This window comes from Miscanthus floridulus, chromosome 4 (genome assembly GCF_019320115.1).
Source record: "Miscanthus floridulus cultivar M001 chromosome 4, ASM1932011v1, whole genome shotgun sequence".
In the NCBI taxonomy this organism is placed as follows: Eukaryota; Viridiplantae; Streptophyta; class Magnoliopsida; order Poales; family Poaceae; genus Miscanthus; species Miscanthus floridulus.
This window is the reverse complement of record NC_089583.1, coordinates 24,321,264-24,338,915: the sequence shown is the minus strand read 5'-3', so window position 1 is coordinate 24,338,915 and position 17,652 is coordinate 24,321,264. Positions and strand designations below refer to the sequence as shown.

The 17,652-nt window shown below is 46.4% G+C and overlaps 2 protein-coding genes across 3 annotated transcripts; one reads left to right on the top strand and one right to left on the bottom strand.

The window, feature by feature from the left end:
• The first annotated feature begins 5,031 nt into the window (after positions 1-5,031).
• LOC136548255 (agamous-like MADS-box protein AGL29) lies at positions 5,032-5,766 on the top strand. The gene has a single exon (XM_066539853.1). The coding sequence runs from the start codon at positions 5,032-5,034 to the stop codon at positions 5,764-5,766; it is 735 nt and encodes a 244-aa protein (XP_066395950.1).
• Positions 5,767-10,494: 4,728 nt separating this feature from the next.
• LOC136551167 (uncharacterized) lies at positions 10,495-17,191 on the bottom strand. Of its 2 annotated transcripts, none has more exons than XR_010782477.1 (2): positions 17,093-17,191; positions 10,495-10,709 (listed from the first exon to the last, which is right to left on the bottom strand). XR_010782477.1 is itself a non-coding variant. In XM_066542749.1 (2 exons), exons 1-2 carry the CDS (start codon positions 10,923-10,925, stop codon positions 10,512-10,514), a joined length of 327 nt encoding a protein of 108 aa, XP_066398846.1. In that variant the 5' UTR covers positions 10,926-10,935; the 3' UTR covers positions 10,495-10,511. The 2 variants fall into 2 exon arrangements, 1 of the variants encoding a protein (XP_066398846.1); XM_066542749.1 differs by lacking the exon at positions 17,093-17,191 and adding an exon at positions 10,797-10,935.
• Between the last annotated feature and the right edge of the window lie 461 nt (positions 17,192-17,652).

The following is a 17,652-nucleotide window of genomic DNA, read 5'->3' as shown; positions in this document are numbered from 1 at the left end:
GCCAACACTCAACCTCGATGGATGGGCAGCACACAGACCAGAATGTTAACCTCAGTACTCAACCAACTAAAACCATACAGTCATGAACACGACCAACATAAAGGTTGAAGCAGAACGGACAACACATGATGCCATCACTGCTCCTGAAGACCAGCCATGTCTGCAAGGAAGTAGAGATTTCAACCATGAAACCCACGGTGACACGAAGAACCTCTGCCTCGACGAGCGACATGAGCAGAAGGCCACGAAGAAGTACCTATGAACAGAAAGACGAACGATAAATACATGGATATTGACCCGTAAACTGAGAATGGAATTATAAACTAGAAGTATAGGACGTAACCTGCAGCATGAGAACTGGAAGCAAAAGAATGACCCCGATACACCTCAGGTGAAGGTGGGACGACCTCAAGCGGTACCGGACTATCAGGAGGAACTACTTCCAACGGGACAGGCTCTGCATAGATTGAACCCGGATAAGTTAGAACACTAGTAGCTGTAGCAAGTGAACCTAGGTAAGTAAGGAGGAAAAAATTCGTATATACCTGGCACTACCGGAAACAGTGACTTTGCCGTGTGTCACAGGCACTCGGCAAAGACCAAAAAACACTCGGCAAAGGCTTTGCCGAGTGTAACACTCGGCAAACAGCACACTGTATTTACAGTGTCGGCAAACAGCTATTTGCCGAGTGTTTTTTATCGCGCACTCGGCAAATGGTTTGCCGAGTGTCAAATTTAACACTCGGCAAAAAAAAGTGGTTTGCCGAGTGTTTTTCCAAAATACACTCGGCAAAGTATTATTGTTTGCCGAGTGTTTTTGAGAATTACACTCGGCAAACCTATTTTTCAAAAAAAAACTCAGCATACCATTATTGTTTGCCGAGTGTTTTTCCAAAATACACTCGGCAAAGTATTATTGCTTGCCGAGTGTTTTTGAGAATTACACTCGGCAAACCTATTTTTTTTTAAAAAAAACTCAGCATACCATTATTGTTTGCCGAGTGTTTTTGGGAATTACACTCGGCAAACCTATTTTCCAAAGAAAAAAAAAATTTCTCAGCATATTTCAGTTTAATAGCTGCAACAATGGTGTCCTGGGGAAACATACAAGTCTCAGAGCTGGCAGAAAGACAAATGCAGAGGTAGCTAACTAACCTAGAACCAACAAGTAAACCACTGAACCAACAAATAACCCATCTACATCTAGAAAGGTAGAGTTGATAGTGAGCCTATAGCTTTTCAGTCTGAAAAATACATACGGCAAGGAACTGATCTCCCTGCTGCAGACCTGCTTCTAGAACTAACAAGCTGCAGAACAAAATACAAATCAATGTGGTCAGGAGCAACTACTGCTGTCAATTGGCAAAGGAAAAACAGCACATAAATGCTACAGACCAGAGATAAAGCATGAATAATCACCCAAGCAAGGAACTGATCATTAGCTAATGATTACATGAGAATTAATTCACCGTTTCACCTTGTAGCTTGAACATGACATTTCACCTATGTGAATCCACACTGCCCTGCATCATGAGATAAAAATGCTGCTGCTCAAACCTGCAGAAAACAGAGCTAAGCTATGCAGTGCCAAATTGCTGCTTATGCTGCCCAACAGTGGTAAAAAAAAACTTATTTCTTTGCCGAGTGCAAAAAAAAAACACTCGGCAAAGAGCTTGTTTGGCGAGTGCAAAAAAAAAACCTCCTTCTTTGCCGAGTGTTTTTTGTGGCACTCGGCAAACCTCCTTCTTTGCCGAGTGTTTTTTCTCACAGGACTCGGCAAAGAGCTTGTTTGCCGAGTGCCCATAGGATTGCACTCGGCAAATTGACTGTTTCCGGTAGTGTGGAGAATGTGGCGATGGAACCCTGCAAGACATCGGTGACGGCTCCCTCTCCATGTACTCCCACTGGTCAGGGAACGGTCGATAGATCTGATGACTAATATCTGACACACCTCTTAAGTCACCAACGGTACGAAGCATCATAGCCATGATGTAATGGCTGCAACGCTAGAGGTGAGTGCACATCCTGCTTGCACTCCAGTATTTGGTTCACCATCCAGTCCAACAAGTTAAGCTTTTCCCCGGACGTCACAGCAGTTATTATCTCATAGAAGGGCCAACCAATGGCATTGTCATTACCTCCCGCAGAAGGCACGATGGTACGCCTCAGAATCTCATAAATCAGCTTCGGAATCCTCCTCAGCCTCCTTGTGGACCATACACGGATGTCTCCTGGTAATGGAAACCTTGGACATCACCTGACTGCAACCTTGGAAGGTCAACAACCAACTTGCCTCGCTTCATCTCGTGGTAATTTAAACCAACAGCAGCTGCAAGATCCTTGAATGTGGCCTTGAACTTTCTAATGCCAGTCATCCAAACCAGCTTCTCCTTCTGAGCCCTAACCTCCAGAGTGGCATAGAACTGCCGGATCACTGCTTCATTCCAATCCTGCTTGAAGCCAAGCACATTCCTCCAGCCGACGCCTCTGAACATGTCAACCAAGCTCCTCATCTGCATGAAGCTTTCCAAAGAGCCCCAGCTCACCCATTGTTGCTCAACATGCATTGGCCTTATATCCAAGCCTCCTCGGAACAGCCTAAACTGAGAGCCAGTGTGGAAATAGGATGATGGAGAATCTCTTGCTTGCCCGAAATGCCTGGATAGGCAAACCTTACTGAAGGTGCCGATAAGAAGGTTTACCCCTAACCCTAACCAGGTTAAAAAGGTTTTGCCCGAAATGCCGAAATCTCCTGATATTTCCGATATATCCTTTTTATCCGTAGGTGCCGATAAGAAAATATCTATCTTTTTCATACAAATTTTGTTTAAATTTATTTAAATTTACTTAAATTCAAATTAAATTTTATTTGAATTTGATCCGATATTTCCGATATATCTTGTTTATCCTCTTTATCTGTGACCCCCGATAAATTTTAATTTCCGAAAATGAAAACCTTGACCCTAACCAATCAAGAGATCAAGACAACCCTAGCTTTGGATGAAAAGGGGAATAAAACAAAAAGAAGCAAAGGAATTTGATGTGTACCTTCCCCTCATGATTGAAGAGGCATGTGGAATCACCTGGACCAAGGGAATCCACCAGAGAACGTGCACGAAGACTCAAGGGCGCAGTCGCGGCAGTGGGGGCGACGACCTTGACACAAATAGAAAAAGGGAACCCCATCAGTCACCGTCGTCCTATTTATAGATCGTGGAGTGACAGAGAATCCGTCAGCTGCAGCGGACCGTCCGTCAATATGGATAACTGACTCGAAGTTGACTGTCAACCTTTTAGTACCACTGGACCGTCCGATGATTGGACCTTACCGTCTGTGGGTTAGCAGAAGATGCCTCACGACCCCGTTTTCTATCAAGACAAATAGAGATATTCCAAGACATCAATGAAGCACGAGGAGCACCTCGTACCTTTCTCAACGTTGTGATTATCAAGTTCATCTAACGGAATGGTGATCAATTTGCCCCAAAACTCTATGGATCAAGTAAATATTGGAAGAGTAAAAATGTCGAACTCAGCAACCAGGGCCCAAGAACGAGAAACCGCAAGGATTTATGCCGGAAGTCGCTGACCGGAATGTCAAGGTGAGACAATGGATTATACCTTGAATCCCGGAGCGAAAAAAGTCTCCGAGTTGTACTATAAGATAAGATGTCACCACAGGACACCTATCCTTTGGAAGCTTGCCCAATTATACTCCTTGGACGAGCTCTATTTTAAGGAGGGGAGGTTTTGTAATGACCCGAAATGTCGTTCCAATTCGAACCTTGCCCCTAACCCTGTGAGAACTATATCGGAAGCTCTAAGCCTAAGTAGTTGTTCCCTTGTGGAGATCCCTGGTGCCAGCTATGAATTCGCTAGCTCATATCTAATATTAGCTAGCTAACTATTAACTACCTATTAGCTAGAGGGTGTTTGGATGCACAGCTAACGAAAAATGCTACTAAGATAACTAGCTATTAGCTGCTATTATCTAATTTATTTGGTCCAACCAGTGAGATAATTATTATTTAGAGGTCCAGCTAACAATTAGTTATTTTATTAGCTGCTCCTTTTTTATCCAAAAGAGATAACTATTAACAGATAGCTATTATCGGGGCCTTAATTACCTGACTATTTACAACTGTACAACATGCAGTAATTTGGCCACAGATGCTGGTACAAGTCTCCAAATGCATCAACAATTATTTTATGAATATATGAAAGCAGATTAGCAATGCAGCAATGCTTCTCTCATGGGGTCATCACTTGCCTACATCAACAAGAAAATGATAATAAACTTCAGATTTTCACCATCTGAAATATTGGCCATCGAATATATTTGCATACTAGTCGTGACTAATAACTGCCTATCAAGAATATAATAGATTTACTGCGACGGCACAAGGAAATGACGCCTGCATAGGATCTGAAATATTCGCTGCATAGGATCTTGTCAGAAGCATTTGTTTTTTTATAGAAGAATTACAATCAGCATATACAAACAATAGACGTTCAATTATTTTTGAAATGCCAGTGCCAGTTATAACTTGGCTGTATTCCACCTAGAAATAACTAAATTCCAAATTAGCACAATAAATGTTGAATATCTATAAATGCCTTCCAAATACATCTGCGATGCAGCTGTAAAACAGCACATATAATAATGTGGAGTCCAGCTCTAAACTAGCACAGAATTCCCTCGCAAAAAAGAATCCAAAATTAACTATATTCCATGTTAACAACACCATCAGTGCTAAATATTTACATACGCCTTCCAAATATAAGTGGAATCCAGGTATAAAATAGCTCACAGTAACATTGAATATAGCGCAGCTGTAAAATATCACAGAATTACATACATTCAAATTAAATCTTTGCTGATCTTAGTTTCCACTTTGATCCTATGTATGTGCCTATATAAACGCTTCTACACCAATCCTGCATACTATCTCCATCAACATATATATTACTCTAAGACTTAGAAAAAAACCAAATATTGGCATCTTGACCTTGGTGAAGGGTAAGGTAGCCATGGTAAGGAGAAAATTTGAGATCAAGCCCACCGAGAATGAGAATGCACGTCAGGTTTGCTTCTCCAAGCGCCGCCAGGGCCTGTTCAAGAAGGCTAGTGAGATCTCCATTCTGTGTGGAGCAATGGTTGGTTCTGTTGTCTTCTCAAGCTTTGGTAAGTCATTTTCTTTCGGCCATCCATCCATTGATGATGTTGTGAACCGATTCCTCAATTCGGTTACTCCTGATGGTCCTGCTTCGAGTGGTGCAAACCATGATAACAGCTTGGCTGTAATGGGTACTGTCCAAGGGCTGAATATGGAGTATTTGGAGCTGCAACAGTCCATGGATTCTCAAAAGAAGAAAATGGAGAGGTTGCAAGAGGCAACTAAAAAGGAAATGGGAGAACGCATGATGCAGTGGTTAAATGCTAATATCTTGGAATTGGGTCTTGATGAGCTGCAAGAGTTCCAAAAGTTGCTGGAAGCAATAGATGGTGTTGTCAAAGAGGAGAATAATATAGTGGTTGAAGCAAGGGAAACTGAAGGGTCAGCGACACAACCACCTATGGAGATAGCTTCAGCTTCGCAGTACCAGTTTGGTGAGCACATCAGTGCCAATTCTATGGCTTTCACAGCTCCTAGCTCAAGCAATGGATTCATTGATGGATTTGAGGTCAACGATCCATTTCTTAGTGGTGGTCTCCATGATGTTTGTGGCCTGGGGAATTTCCCCTACAACCAGAATCATGGTTGATTTCTACAAATTAAATATTTATGTTATGAATAATGTGATCAGTGATCAGATGCATGCATTGATCATTCACAATATGCATTTCGCAAGTGTTCTAGTAGTGTACCTTCACTTCGGATATTGATTGTTGTCACCAAGATATATCCTTGACTTGTTGTGAAGATGTAATCTAGGATTTGTTACCATTGGAATTCTATGTAAAACATCATTTGTGTGGTATATTTGGTACTATAGATCGAGTCCATTGACCTGGTGATGTACCTTGCCAAAATGAGATAGCAACTGCTCAGAGATATCCCAATATTTTCAATCTGTATCTGCACATAATTCCTAGTAGTTTATGTACTTTTCGGTATTGGCCCATACATTACTACGGGCACATAAGGTTTGAACAAAAAATAGTGTAATAATGTAGAATGTCCATGGGATTAATGAATCCAATAATAACTTGTATGCTGCGAACAAGATAAGACATGGATTTGTATATATGATTATATAGTAGTTGAGCTCTATATCTGTAAGAGAACATCACATCTAGTGAAACGTCGAACATATCAAACGACCATGAAAAATAAACTCAAAACCTGAAAAAAGTGGGCATATCAATAGATTTAATTTATCTTCTTTTATACATCTACAGTAATAGTCTTATTTGCAAACTATTAGGACACACCACTTTATCTTTTTGAGGTGCACACTGGTAACAAACTGAAATCACACAAGCAGAAAATATTGTATTGATACAAACATAGTACTTCTGGCCACCATGGAACTGAAAGCTCTGTATCATCTTCATGCCAATCTTTATCTTGGCAACCCTAGACTGGATGACCCCAGGGATGTCTTCGAGTGATGGTACTTTGCCTCTTTCCAACACCTAAGAACATATTTTATTATCACCCCAAAATTATACTCTATGATGTCATTCTTTTCAAATCATCTACCCGAAAGACAAAATTCAGGTCAAATTTGAATGGATGCCCCCAGAGGTGGAAGCTCTGACGATTTGGGCGGATCCTTTTGTTTGTCCTACTATTATGTTTCTAAATGAAATCCTCCAAAATTATTTCTTGGAATGTGCGTGGTCTGATGAATTCTAAGACATGCCAAAATTCAGTTCGTACTTTTGTGGATTCTTGCCTTGGTGAAATTGTTTGCATCCAAGAAACCAAGATGTCCGTTGTCTCTAGCGCGTCTTAATAATTATGTGGACCTTCCTGCTGCCGGGGCAAGTGGTGAAATTCTTGTTGCTTGGCGCCGTGGCCTTGGTCTGGCCAATGCAACCATGCTCAACTCTCATTGTGTGTCTGTCCAGTTCCATCTCAGTAATAAACAACTATAGTGGCTCACATGTGTATACGGCCCCACAGGGGGACACCAACAACAAAGTCCAGTTTTTAGAGGAATTAAGAGAAGACAGGGCTGTTTGTCAAGGTCCATGGATCATAGGTGATTTCAACCTCATATATACAAGGATGAAGATAATAACAACTGGAATTTCAGGCTGTAAAGAACGTCCTCCATTTCAGGCTGTAAAGAGAAGTCCGTGAGAAGATCCCAAAGATCAAGATACTCTACTAGTTCTCCAATCGATGAAGCTCCTCTTATATCCGAAATCTAGAGGCGTTCAGTGAGAGCTTCCGCTACCGTACGTTTCTTGATAGTTTTCTTAGCCACCAAAGAATTCAAACGAGGGGCGACATCTATAATGCGCTATCCATGCAGCCACCTATCTTCCCAAAAAGAGTGTGCAAGTACCATCCCCTACTTCAGTAATTATGGCCACTGCAAAGAAGGCTCTAACCTGCTCTGGCACCTGAATCGGAAACATGCTCCATGGCCGATGGGGCTTAGTTTTATGCAGCCAAAGCCAACGCATTGGAAGTGCCGATCCCATGTTCTTCAAATTTGAAATGCCCAGCCCTCCAAGCTCTCGAGGGAACATCACCTTGCCCCAAGCTACTAGGCAGTGTCCTCCTCTTGTCTCTTTCCTTCCTCTCCATAGAAACCCTCTTCTGATTTTGTCTATTGCCTTTGTGGCCCACTGCGGTAAGTCTACTGCCATTATCAGATAAATGAGCATGGCAATCATCACATACTGTACTTGTATTGCTCGTCCCGCCTGGCTCAAAAGATCAGCTTTCCATCCAGGCAGCTGGTCGGCGATCCAATTAATAATACACTGAGTCTGAGCCTTTGTGAGCTTCTTTAAAGAGAGGGGCAAACCAAGATATCGGCAAGGAAACTCTAAAACTTCACATGGAAGGGCATGCTGAATTACATGAATCTCCTCTTCTCCACACTGAATAGGATAAGCACTACTCTTCTGGACATTTGTCTTTAGGCCAGATGCATCCCCAAACAGGTCAAGTATATACATAGTTATTTCAATGTCATTTATCTCAGATCGAAGGAATAAGACCACATCATCAGCATATAATGATATTCTGTGTTGGAGAGATCTAGAGGAGAGTAGCTGCAACAAACCATCTCTTGTAGCCAATGACACCATTTGGCCAAGCACATCCATTACTAAAATGAAGAGCATTGGAGAAAGTGGATCTCCTTGCCGTAATCCTCGCCGGTGCAATATAACCTCACCGGGAATTCCATTTAATAGAACACGAGTTGATGAGGAGCCTAACAGCCCACTAATAATATCACGCCAAATTTGCCCAAAACCCAATTGTTGCATTACCTCAAGAAGGAAAGGCCAGGACACTGAGTCAAATGCCTTTGAAATATCCAGGTTGAGGAGAAAACGGGGAAGCTTCTGTTGATGCAAGAACCTTGCTGTTTGTTGCACAAGCATAAAATTGTCTTGGATAAACCTCCCCTTAATAAAAGCACTCTGGTTGGGAGAAACCATCTGCTGCAAGCGACCAGCCAATCTATTGGCCAATAATTTAGTGACAAGTTTGGCGAAACTATGAACAAGGCTTATGGGTCTGAAGTCCATAGCACAATTTTCTTCCTCTGTTTTGGGCAGCAGGGTGATGAAAGCTGAATTTAGAGTCTCAAAATTTCTGAATTTCCTACTCCAAACTGCTGAAATTGCTTCCATGACTTCCTTTTTGATGATTGGCCAGCACACTCTATAAAAACGGCCCGTGAAACCATCCGGGCCAGGTGCTTTATCCGGTGGCAGCAGCTGGATTGTATTCCATACTTCTTCAGAGAAGGGAGCATCAACCTCAGAAAGATCATGAGAGGGGATCCCAAGAGCAGCAAGGTTAATCGTGTTCTCTCTTGCGACATTTTGTCCCAATAAGTTAGAGTAAAAATCATCTATTATTTCAGCTTTCTTCTCATGGTCAGTGTATACCTGTCCATCCAACATTAACTGTGCCACGAAATTCTTCCTCTTGCGATAGCGGGCTTGGGCGTGAAAAAGAGCAGTGTTGGCGTCACCATGACTGAGCCAACTTATTCTAGACCGAAGTCGCCTTATGGTCCATAGAAGAGAAGAAAGCGCGAGAGTATGCTTCATGAGAGAATTCCTTAGCCAAATCTCTATTGGTGTTAATGCACGACCATCCTGGGTGATTTCCAATTGATGCAACACTTCCCTTGCAAGACCAAGTTGGGTTTTTACATGCCCCACATTCTTCTGACTCCAACCTTGTATTTTTTTGGATGTTGCATGCAGCTTACGATAAAGAGTTTCAAAAGGGCAGGGGACAATCCACTACTGCAGACGCCCTCTTTGCCGAGTGCTGGGGGCACTCGGCAAAGCCAGCCAAGCACTCGGCAAAGGCTTTGCCGAGTGCCGCACTCGGCAAAGGTCTCTCGGCAAAGATTTTATCGGCAAAAATTTCTTTGCCGAGTGCCAAAAATCGACACTCGGCAAAGTCTTTGCCGAGTGCCAAGCCCGCACTCGGCAAAAAAATAACTGCCGTCAACATTTGACGCCGGCTTTGCCGAGTGCCTAGGGACTGGCACTCGGCAAAATTTGAATTTTTGCCGAGAGCTAGGGCTCAGCACTCGGCAAAGAAACCATTTTTTTAAAAAAATCTTTTTAAAAATAGTCTTTGCCGAGTGGTACCATCTGGCACTCGGCAAAATTGACCTCTTTGCCGAGTGCCAGGCTGTGGCACTCGGCAAAACTGGGGAAGTCGTTGTTTTTGCAGCATTTTTTTCCAGCTTTGCCGAGTGCCACACCCCTGGCACTCGGCAAAGACTTCTTTGCCCAGTGTTGGCACTCGGCAAAGCTGGGAAATTTGCTATTTTTTTTGTTTGTTGCTTTCCTTCGAAAGCAAACACGCAAAACTCATATATAATACATGAGACAGCAAACAGGCATTTAGCATCACACAAAACGCATACATAATCCATCACATACATCCATAATACATCACAAGCACATCCAACATCCATCACAAGCATATCCTCCTGCATAATCCATCACATGCACATCCAATGTGCAAATCCATGACAACATCTAAGAAGTCTTCATCCAACACAAATCCTAGATCAAGAAAAGTCAATAAAACATGAAGGGGCACCACCTACTGTCACTGATCCCAATGGGAGCCTGAAGGGGCACCTCCGTGCGGTGGTGGACCTGTCCAGCCGGGGTGTGTGTGCTGAGGCGAAGGAGTCGGGTTCGAACCCGATGACTATTGCACAAAGGAGAATTGGATTCATTAGTATCTACACAAGCTAAAGGACTTGATCAACCATATATATATACTCACCGGAGTGCCTAGAGCCAGAGGAGTAGGAGGCACAACTGGAGCGAGCAGCGACTAGGGCACCATCACACCCGGGAGAGTGGTGCCGAGGCTCGACATGAATGAGAACATGTCCTGCATCCTCTGCGCCTCGGCCGCCCTCTGGGCCCTCAGGACCTCCCACTCGGCCCTCTCGGCCTCCCTCTGGGCCCTCTCCCTCTCCCTCTCGACCCTCTCGGCCTCCCTCTCGGCCTCCATCCTCTCCACAGTGGCCTGCAATATTCAATCACCAACGTTTAAACAATGCAAATGCAAGGTACATGTGTAAAAGTAATGAACGGCGAATGAAATAGAACTAACCTGGAGTGCCGCCATCTGCTGCAGTGTGCTCGCCTGCCGAGGTCGAATGGGGATGGAGGAGCTCGTGCTCTGTGCTCGGATCTGGGCGAGGTTGGGCACAGAGGTCGAGTCGACCATGTTGGAGGCCATCCAGTACCGGCCGTGCTGATTCCCTCCTCCGAGCCTCATCATGAGGTCGGTATCAAGGGGCTGGGTGGTGGGGTCGAAGTCCTCCCCATGCCGCTCGCGGGCTGACGAGGCGTAGTCGGTGAGCTTGTTGTGGACGCTCGTGTTGCTGTACGCCTCGGGCCCGTCCTCTGGGTTGTAGACGGTGTCCGGGGCTGTCGCCTTGCCCTTGTGTGCCATGGCGTACGCCATGAACTCGTTGCATTCCTGGCCATCATGCGACTGGGACTGCGAGGAAAACACAAAGACGATTAGAAGTAATGAGAATTGAGCGTTAGAACAAATAAATAAATAAGTGCGTAGCGTGTACCCAGGCCTGGGCGTACGAACTGAGGGGCCGGTTGCCTTGGTGGTGCGCCGGCCCACCCATCTGCAGGCGGCACTCCCGATGGAGGGCGTGCCTCTCCCTCCACTCATCGGAGACCCACTTGTCCACGATGGCCGCCCAACAGTCTCTGTGGGTGGCGCACCAAGAAGGACACATCTGCATGCCATCAAGTATTGTATTAGAAATGTTAGAATATAAAATGAAGGCTACCTATTCTTCATGGAATGAGTCAGTAACAATGTTTTATAACTTACTGCGAGGTACTGCTCCCTGGTGAGTGTCATGGTCCTGGCCTCGCTCTTCCCCGGGTACCGACCAAGGACATCGCATGAGTGGTTGATGTGGCACTGCAGCCTCGCCTCGTAGTACAGGTCCGTGACTCGGCCCCTGCATGCCCTGTCCTGCACCTTCGTCACCCAGGCGGGGTCATGCCCCTCCTCCAACGTGAAGAAGTCCTGCATACAGACATCATGTGCCCTTTCATTATTTCAAGAACGTCTAATGAATTCATAGTATTGAGCAATGTAGTGTGATGTAGACTCACCCAGAACTCACGCCTGATCCGCTCCTGTACGGTGCCGTACACGACGTCCATGGCGGAGTTGAAGTGGTCCCACGTCCAGGGAGGCGACTCAACCTGGGCGTGGGTGACCAAACCAGGGTAGTGCAGGCGGATCAGGTCGCCGAGGATCCCATTGCACTGCCGATGATCGCCCCCGGACACAAGTTCCTAGTTCCTACAGAAGTCAGTAAGAAGAATTGTTAGTCCGCAGTTCGGTTTTCAGCATATGACCAATAAGAGATGTAAAATGAATGGATACTTACTTGTCACCCTTGGGACGAATCACCGGCCTCCTCTGAAACGGGATCGGCCGCGTCGGGAGCTGCGAGGACCCGCGCAAGTACAGGTGCCGATGAGGTGCTCGAAGTGGAACCCCCCGCCACCCCCCCAGAGGAAGTGTCACCCCCCGCCACCCCCCTAGAGGAAGTGTCACCCCCTCCTGTCTGGGGGGCCAGCTGCTGGTCCTCGTCGTCAGTGGTCGTCGTCCGGTCCTCCTCGGGCGGGGGGACGGCAGACGACTACACCGCCCTCCTCGGATGGCCGCGGGGGCGGTGGGCCGGACGGCTCCTCGCCGACGCCTCCACCTCCTGAGTCGTCCTCGCGTAGAGCGAGTTGCAGGTCTGGGTCCGCCTTCCGCCCGGCATTTTGTCGAGTGCCTGCAAATACAAAGAGTAAACCAGTTAGCACAATATAGACAAATATAGAGATGCAAAATGAACGAAACATAACTAGAAAATAATAATAATATAGTATTACATGAATTAGAAATAATCTTCAGGATCGGCAGCGGCCGGATCATAAGTGTCGTCATCACTATCAATATTGTCTAACATTTCCGCCTCACTCCATCGTTGTCATCAATGGCAACGCCAAACCGTAATCACTCAAGCAGTGCTAAGTCTTTGGCATTTTGCACCTCTTCTCCATCGTCCTCATCTCCATCGTCCTCATCAATGTCATTGTCTACTTCCATGCCCATCAGCGAAAACATGTCTATGTGAAACGTGCCATCTAGCCCCTTGGGTTGATAGAACTCCCCTGTATATGTGTTTGGGTCAAAGTTGTAATCCTCATCATTTGGGACAGGCACTTTGCCATGCGGTGATACCAACTGCGCAAGGTACCAACCCTCAAGAGTGGGATCTTTTTGGCATGCCCATGGAAGATAATAAACTTGCGTGGCCTGTTGAGCCACAATATAGACATCGTCTCCTTGATAGAGGGAATCTTGTCGAATTTCAACTTGTCAAATCTCAGGGGCTCTTCTCGTGACATTGGGATCGAACCAATGGCATTTGAATACGACTAGCTTATGACCTCCGTGAAGCTCAAAGTTGAGCTCGTATATTTCTTCGACTATGCCGTAGTAGTCGCGGTCATCGGTGCCGGGCGTACGAACTCCAGTATTCGTGGTTTTTCGATTGGGCCGACTGAGCTCGTGGCTTCTTGTGTGGAAGCGATAGCCATTCACATCATATACGGTGAATGACTTGACCCTATAGGGGAAGCCTTTGACAACCTGTTTCAACTCTTCATCCATTTCCGCATCCGTGCGTGCCTGTAAGGTGAGGGCGGATAGATCATTACTCGCTCGTAGGAGCAAAGTGGGATGTCACAGATGGAACGATGTAAATTGGATGGTACCTTCTTTTCGAACCATGAAATGAAATTGGGCACACCATCTTTGAGAAGACTATCTTGTTCTTGAGGGGAAGTATCCCTATTTCCTGTCCAGTATGTATTCAGAAATTCCCTGAAAAAGCAAGAGAAAGGGGGTTGGATAGATAGATGATAGTGACAGCGTATGTAACAAGCTCATTGAGAACTTACTGCACATAAGGGTTCACTTCGTCAAGGTTCAACAACACATACAACATGATAGTGCGCCACTCATCATTCCAGTAAGGTCTTGGTGCTCGAAGCGCTTGCCCTGCCAAGTTGACCTTTGAAAAGGCTGAGATTTGACGACCTTTCATCGGTGTTGTAATGACGGATTGGATTGTGCACGCTGGGAAGGCTATCCTTATAGTATGATGTTGTGAAGTTTGACACCTCCTCAAGAATGAATGCCTCTGCCATGGATGCCTCAATTCTGGCTTTATTTCTACACTTTTTCCAAAGAACCTTTAGACATCTCTCGATTGGATAGCACCAATGGGCTTGCACGGGCCCCCCCATTCGTGCCTCGTGAGGCAGGTGCAAAATCAGATGCTGCATTAAGAGAAAGAAGCCGGGTGGGAAGATCTTCTCCATCTTACAGAGCAACACAGGTGCCACTTTCTCTAAGTCATCAATCACGGCCCGAGATAGCTCCTTGGCACAAAGTTGGCAGAAGAAATAGCTCAACTCTACCAGGACGCGCCACACATGCTCGGGGATGAAACCTCTGGTCATCGCTGGAAGGAGCCGCTCAATCCATATGTGGAAGTCATGACTCTTCATCCCTAACACTCGGCAAGTGGACACGTTCACTCCCCTCCTTAGATTCGCCGCATACCCATCAGGGAACATTAACAACTAAACCCACTTACATACTTCCCTCCTTTGGTCCTTCTTCAAAACGAAATCGACCGAAGTCCTTTTCCATTTCTTGCCAGGCACGGGAGTCTTCATCACTTGCTTTGGTCTATCGCACAGTGCTGCCAGGTCCACTCTTGCCTTAACATTGTCCTTTGACTTTTCTATGTCCATGAGTGTTCCCCAAAGTGCCTCGGCGATATTCTTCTCTGTGTGCATTAAATCAATGTTGTGTGGAAGAAGAAGATCGTTGAAATAGGGAAGCCTAGTCAAGCCCGATTTATGAGTCCACATGTGGTACTGACCATATCCATCAAAACGACCTTTCTCTTTATCAACTTTGAGAGCCTCTATCTCAGCGCGGATCTCGGCAGTGGTCATCATCTGAGGTGCAGGATCGGTGACTTCAACACCTTTCATGAAGTTCTTGATGTCTCATCTAAATGGATGGTCAAGGGGGAGGAACTGACGATGTTGGTCGAACGAAGAAAACTTGCCACCACTCTTCAGCCAAGTGAACCTCACACCTGCCTTGCATATTGGGCATGGGAACTTCCCGTGAACACACCACCCACAGAATAGGCCATACGCCTAGGAAGTCATGCAGGGAGTAGTGGTACTACACATGCATTGTGAAGTTTTTCTTTGTAGCTCGGTCGTATGTCAGTACCCCCTTTTCCCAAGCATCAATCAAATCATCGAACACAGGCTCCATGAACACACCCATATTGTTCCCCAGATGTCCAGGAATTATCAGCGACAAAAATACATTCTTGGATTGAAAGATGACACCGGGGGGGGGAGATTCAGGGGTATCACGAAACACGGGCCAACAAGTGTATGGGGCCGCGGACAATCCATACGGGTTGAAACCCATCTGTTGCCAACGCTACACGTACATTGCGAGCCTCCTCAGCTTTAACACGATGTATGCCATCGAAATGGGTCCAGGCGTCGCCATCCGATGGGTGTACCATCTTGTCTGGATTGTACCTTTTGCCATTTTTGTGCCATGTCATCTGTTTCGCGGACTCCTCTGTCATGTATAGCCGTTGGATCCTCGGTATGAAAGGAAGGTACCATAGGACCTTCGTAGGGATACTTAGTTGTTCCTTCTTGCCATCACTAGTGTCGACCTCCAGGTACCTAGAGGATTTGCACTTTGGACAGTGCGTTACTCCCTCGTGATCTTTCCTAAAAAGGACGCATCCATTCGGACAAGCATGGATCTACTCATACGGCATCTTAAGTGCACGAAGAAGTTTCTGTGACTCGTACAAGTTCTTCGGCAGGATGTGATCCTCCGGAAGCAGGGATCCAAAAACTGCCAACATACCATCGAAGTTGTCCCGACTCATGCTAAACTGCGACTTCAACCCCATGATGCGTCCAATTGCATCCAGCTACGATACCGTTGTCTTTTCGTGCAAGGGCTTCTGCGCTGGAGACAGCATATCATAGAACGCCTTTGCGCTTTCCTCTAGCTTCTCCTCCAATCCTTCACCGAACCGTGCCTGCTGAATGTCATCCATCTAGTCTGCTACCCCACCATCTCCATCATAATCCTCGAGACGCTGTCTCACCACCTCCTCTCTAATACGATCGGCTTCACCATGGTGGATCCAGCGGGTATAGTTTGCCGTGAATCCATACTTGATAAGATCTTCCCCCACGAGCCTCTTAATTTTTCTTTTCTTGTTGCCACATCTGCTGCACGGACACGGCATCCAGGCTGACCCATTAGCAGCCTCGCCAAATGCATGCTCCAGGAAAGCATTGGTCTTGGTCATCCATTCTGGGGTCATACTTGCGTGGCCCGTGTACATCCACTCACGGTTATCCATCCTCTGGCACATGCATATGTAAGCGAGTAATAAAAACTGCAGGTAAATCCACAAGGCGTTCCTACTATACATCTAATAGGTGAAGGATAGGTCCTAATCCCACCCAAGGATGCATAGATGAGGTTGGCTTCCATGGTCCGCTCCTATCCAAGACAGAATTTCGGCAGCTCCTCCCCGCTGTTCTCCTGATACACGTCTTGGCAGGGAGATTGTGTATCAGGAGAACAACGAGGAGGTGGTGCCGAAACTCTGTCTCGGACAGGAGCGGGCCACGGAAACCAACCCATCTACGCATCCGTGGGCTGTCCAAAAAAACGTGGACAATCCGAAACAGGTATGGAATTTGGTATGCAAAGATCTGCATACCAACGACCGTATCTCTTTCAGACGGGAGACGCCTAACTGGGGTTACACGAGATACAAGTATGGAAGATGGGTTATACCTAGGGTGTCGGTGAGGTCAGGCTAGTGGGGTGGTGGCGAGTCGCTACAGTGGCGAGGCGATGCGGTGCAGGCAGAACCGCAACGCCGACGAAGATGATCGGGGTCGCCGACTGCCTCCCAACGGTCCTCGTCCTGCAAAGAAAAGGCAAATGGTTAGACTCCATTGAAAATTTCGGCAGCACCTCCCCTGCACGGAGAGGTTCCCAAAACCTGCAGAAAACATTGGCACGAAGGCCAACAACCACATGTATACCAAACATAGGCACGAAGGCCATCAACCACATACATACAACAATAACTACTACTAACACTAAAACTATGAACAACAACTACAACTACTACTGTCACTATGACTTACTAACTAATACTAACACTACTAATTAACTACTACTACTAACACTACTACTTACTAACTAATACTAACATTAGGGCATACCTTGCCAGCGAGAATGCGAAGACCGAGGGCCGGCGACGACAACGGGGACGACCGCTACGGCGTGAGGGTCGACGAACCGAGGCGGCACCTTTCTTCTCCTCTCTTCTCCTCTTCTCCTCTTCTCCCCTTCTCCTTCTCTCCTCCCTTCTCTTTCTTCTTCTTCCTCCTCCCCTTCTTCTCCTTCCTCCTTTCCTTCCTCCTCTTCCTCCTACCTCCTCCTCCTTCCTACTGCGGGTGCGCGGGCGCGGCGGGCAGTGCGGGCCGGGGCGCGCGGGGAGCCGGCGGCGGCGTAGCGGCGGCGGCGCAGCGGCTACGGCGCGGCAGCGGGGCGGCTACGACGCGCGTGTGTGGTGTGTGCGTGGTGTGTGTGCGTGTGTCCGGTTTTTTTTATATTTCAAACCTCTTTGCCGAGTGCCAGATCCGGGGCACTCGGCAAAGAAAGTATTTTGCCGAGTGCCCCCGATCTGGCACTCGGCGAAATAAAAAAAATCCTGTCCTGGCTTTGCCGAGTGCCTAGGGCTAGCACTTGGCAAAATATTCACTTTGCCGAGTGCCAAACC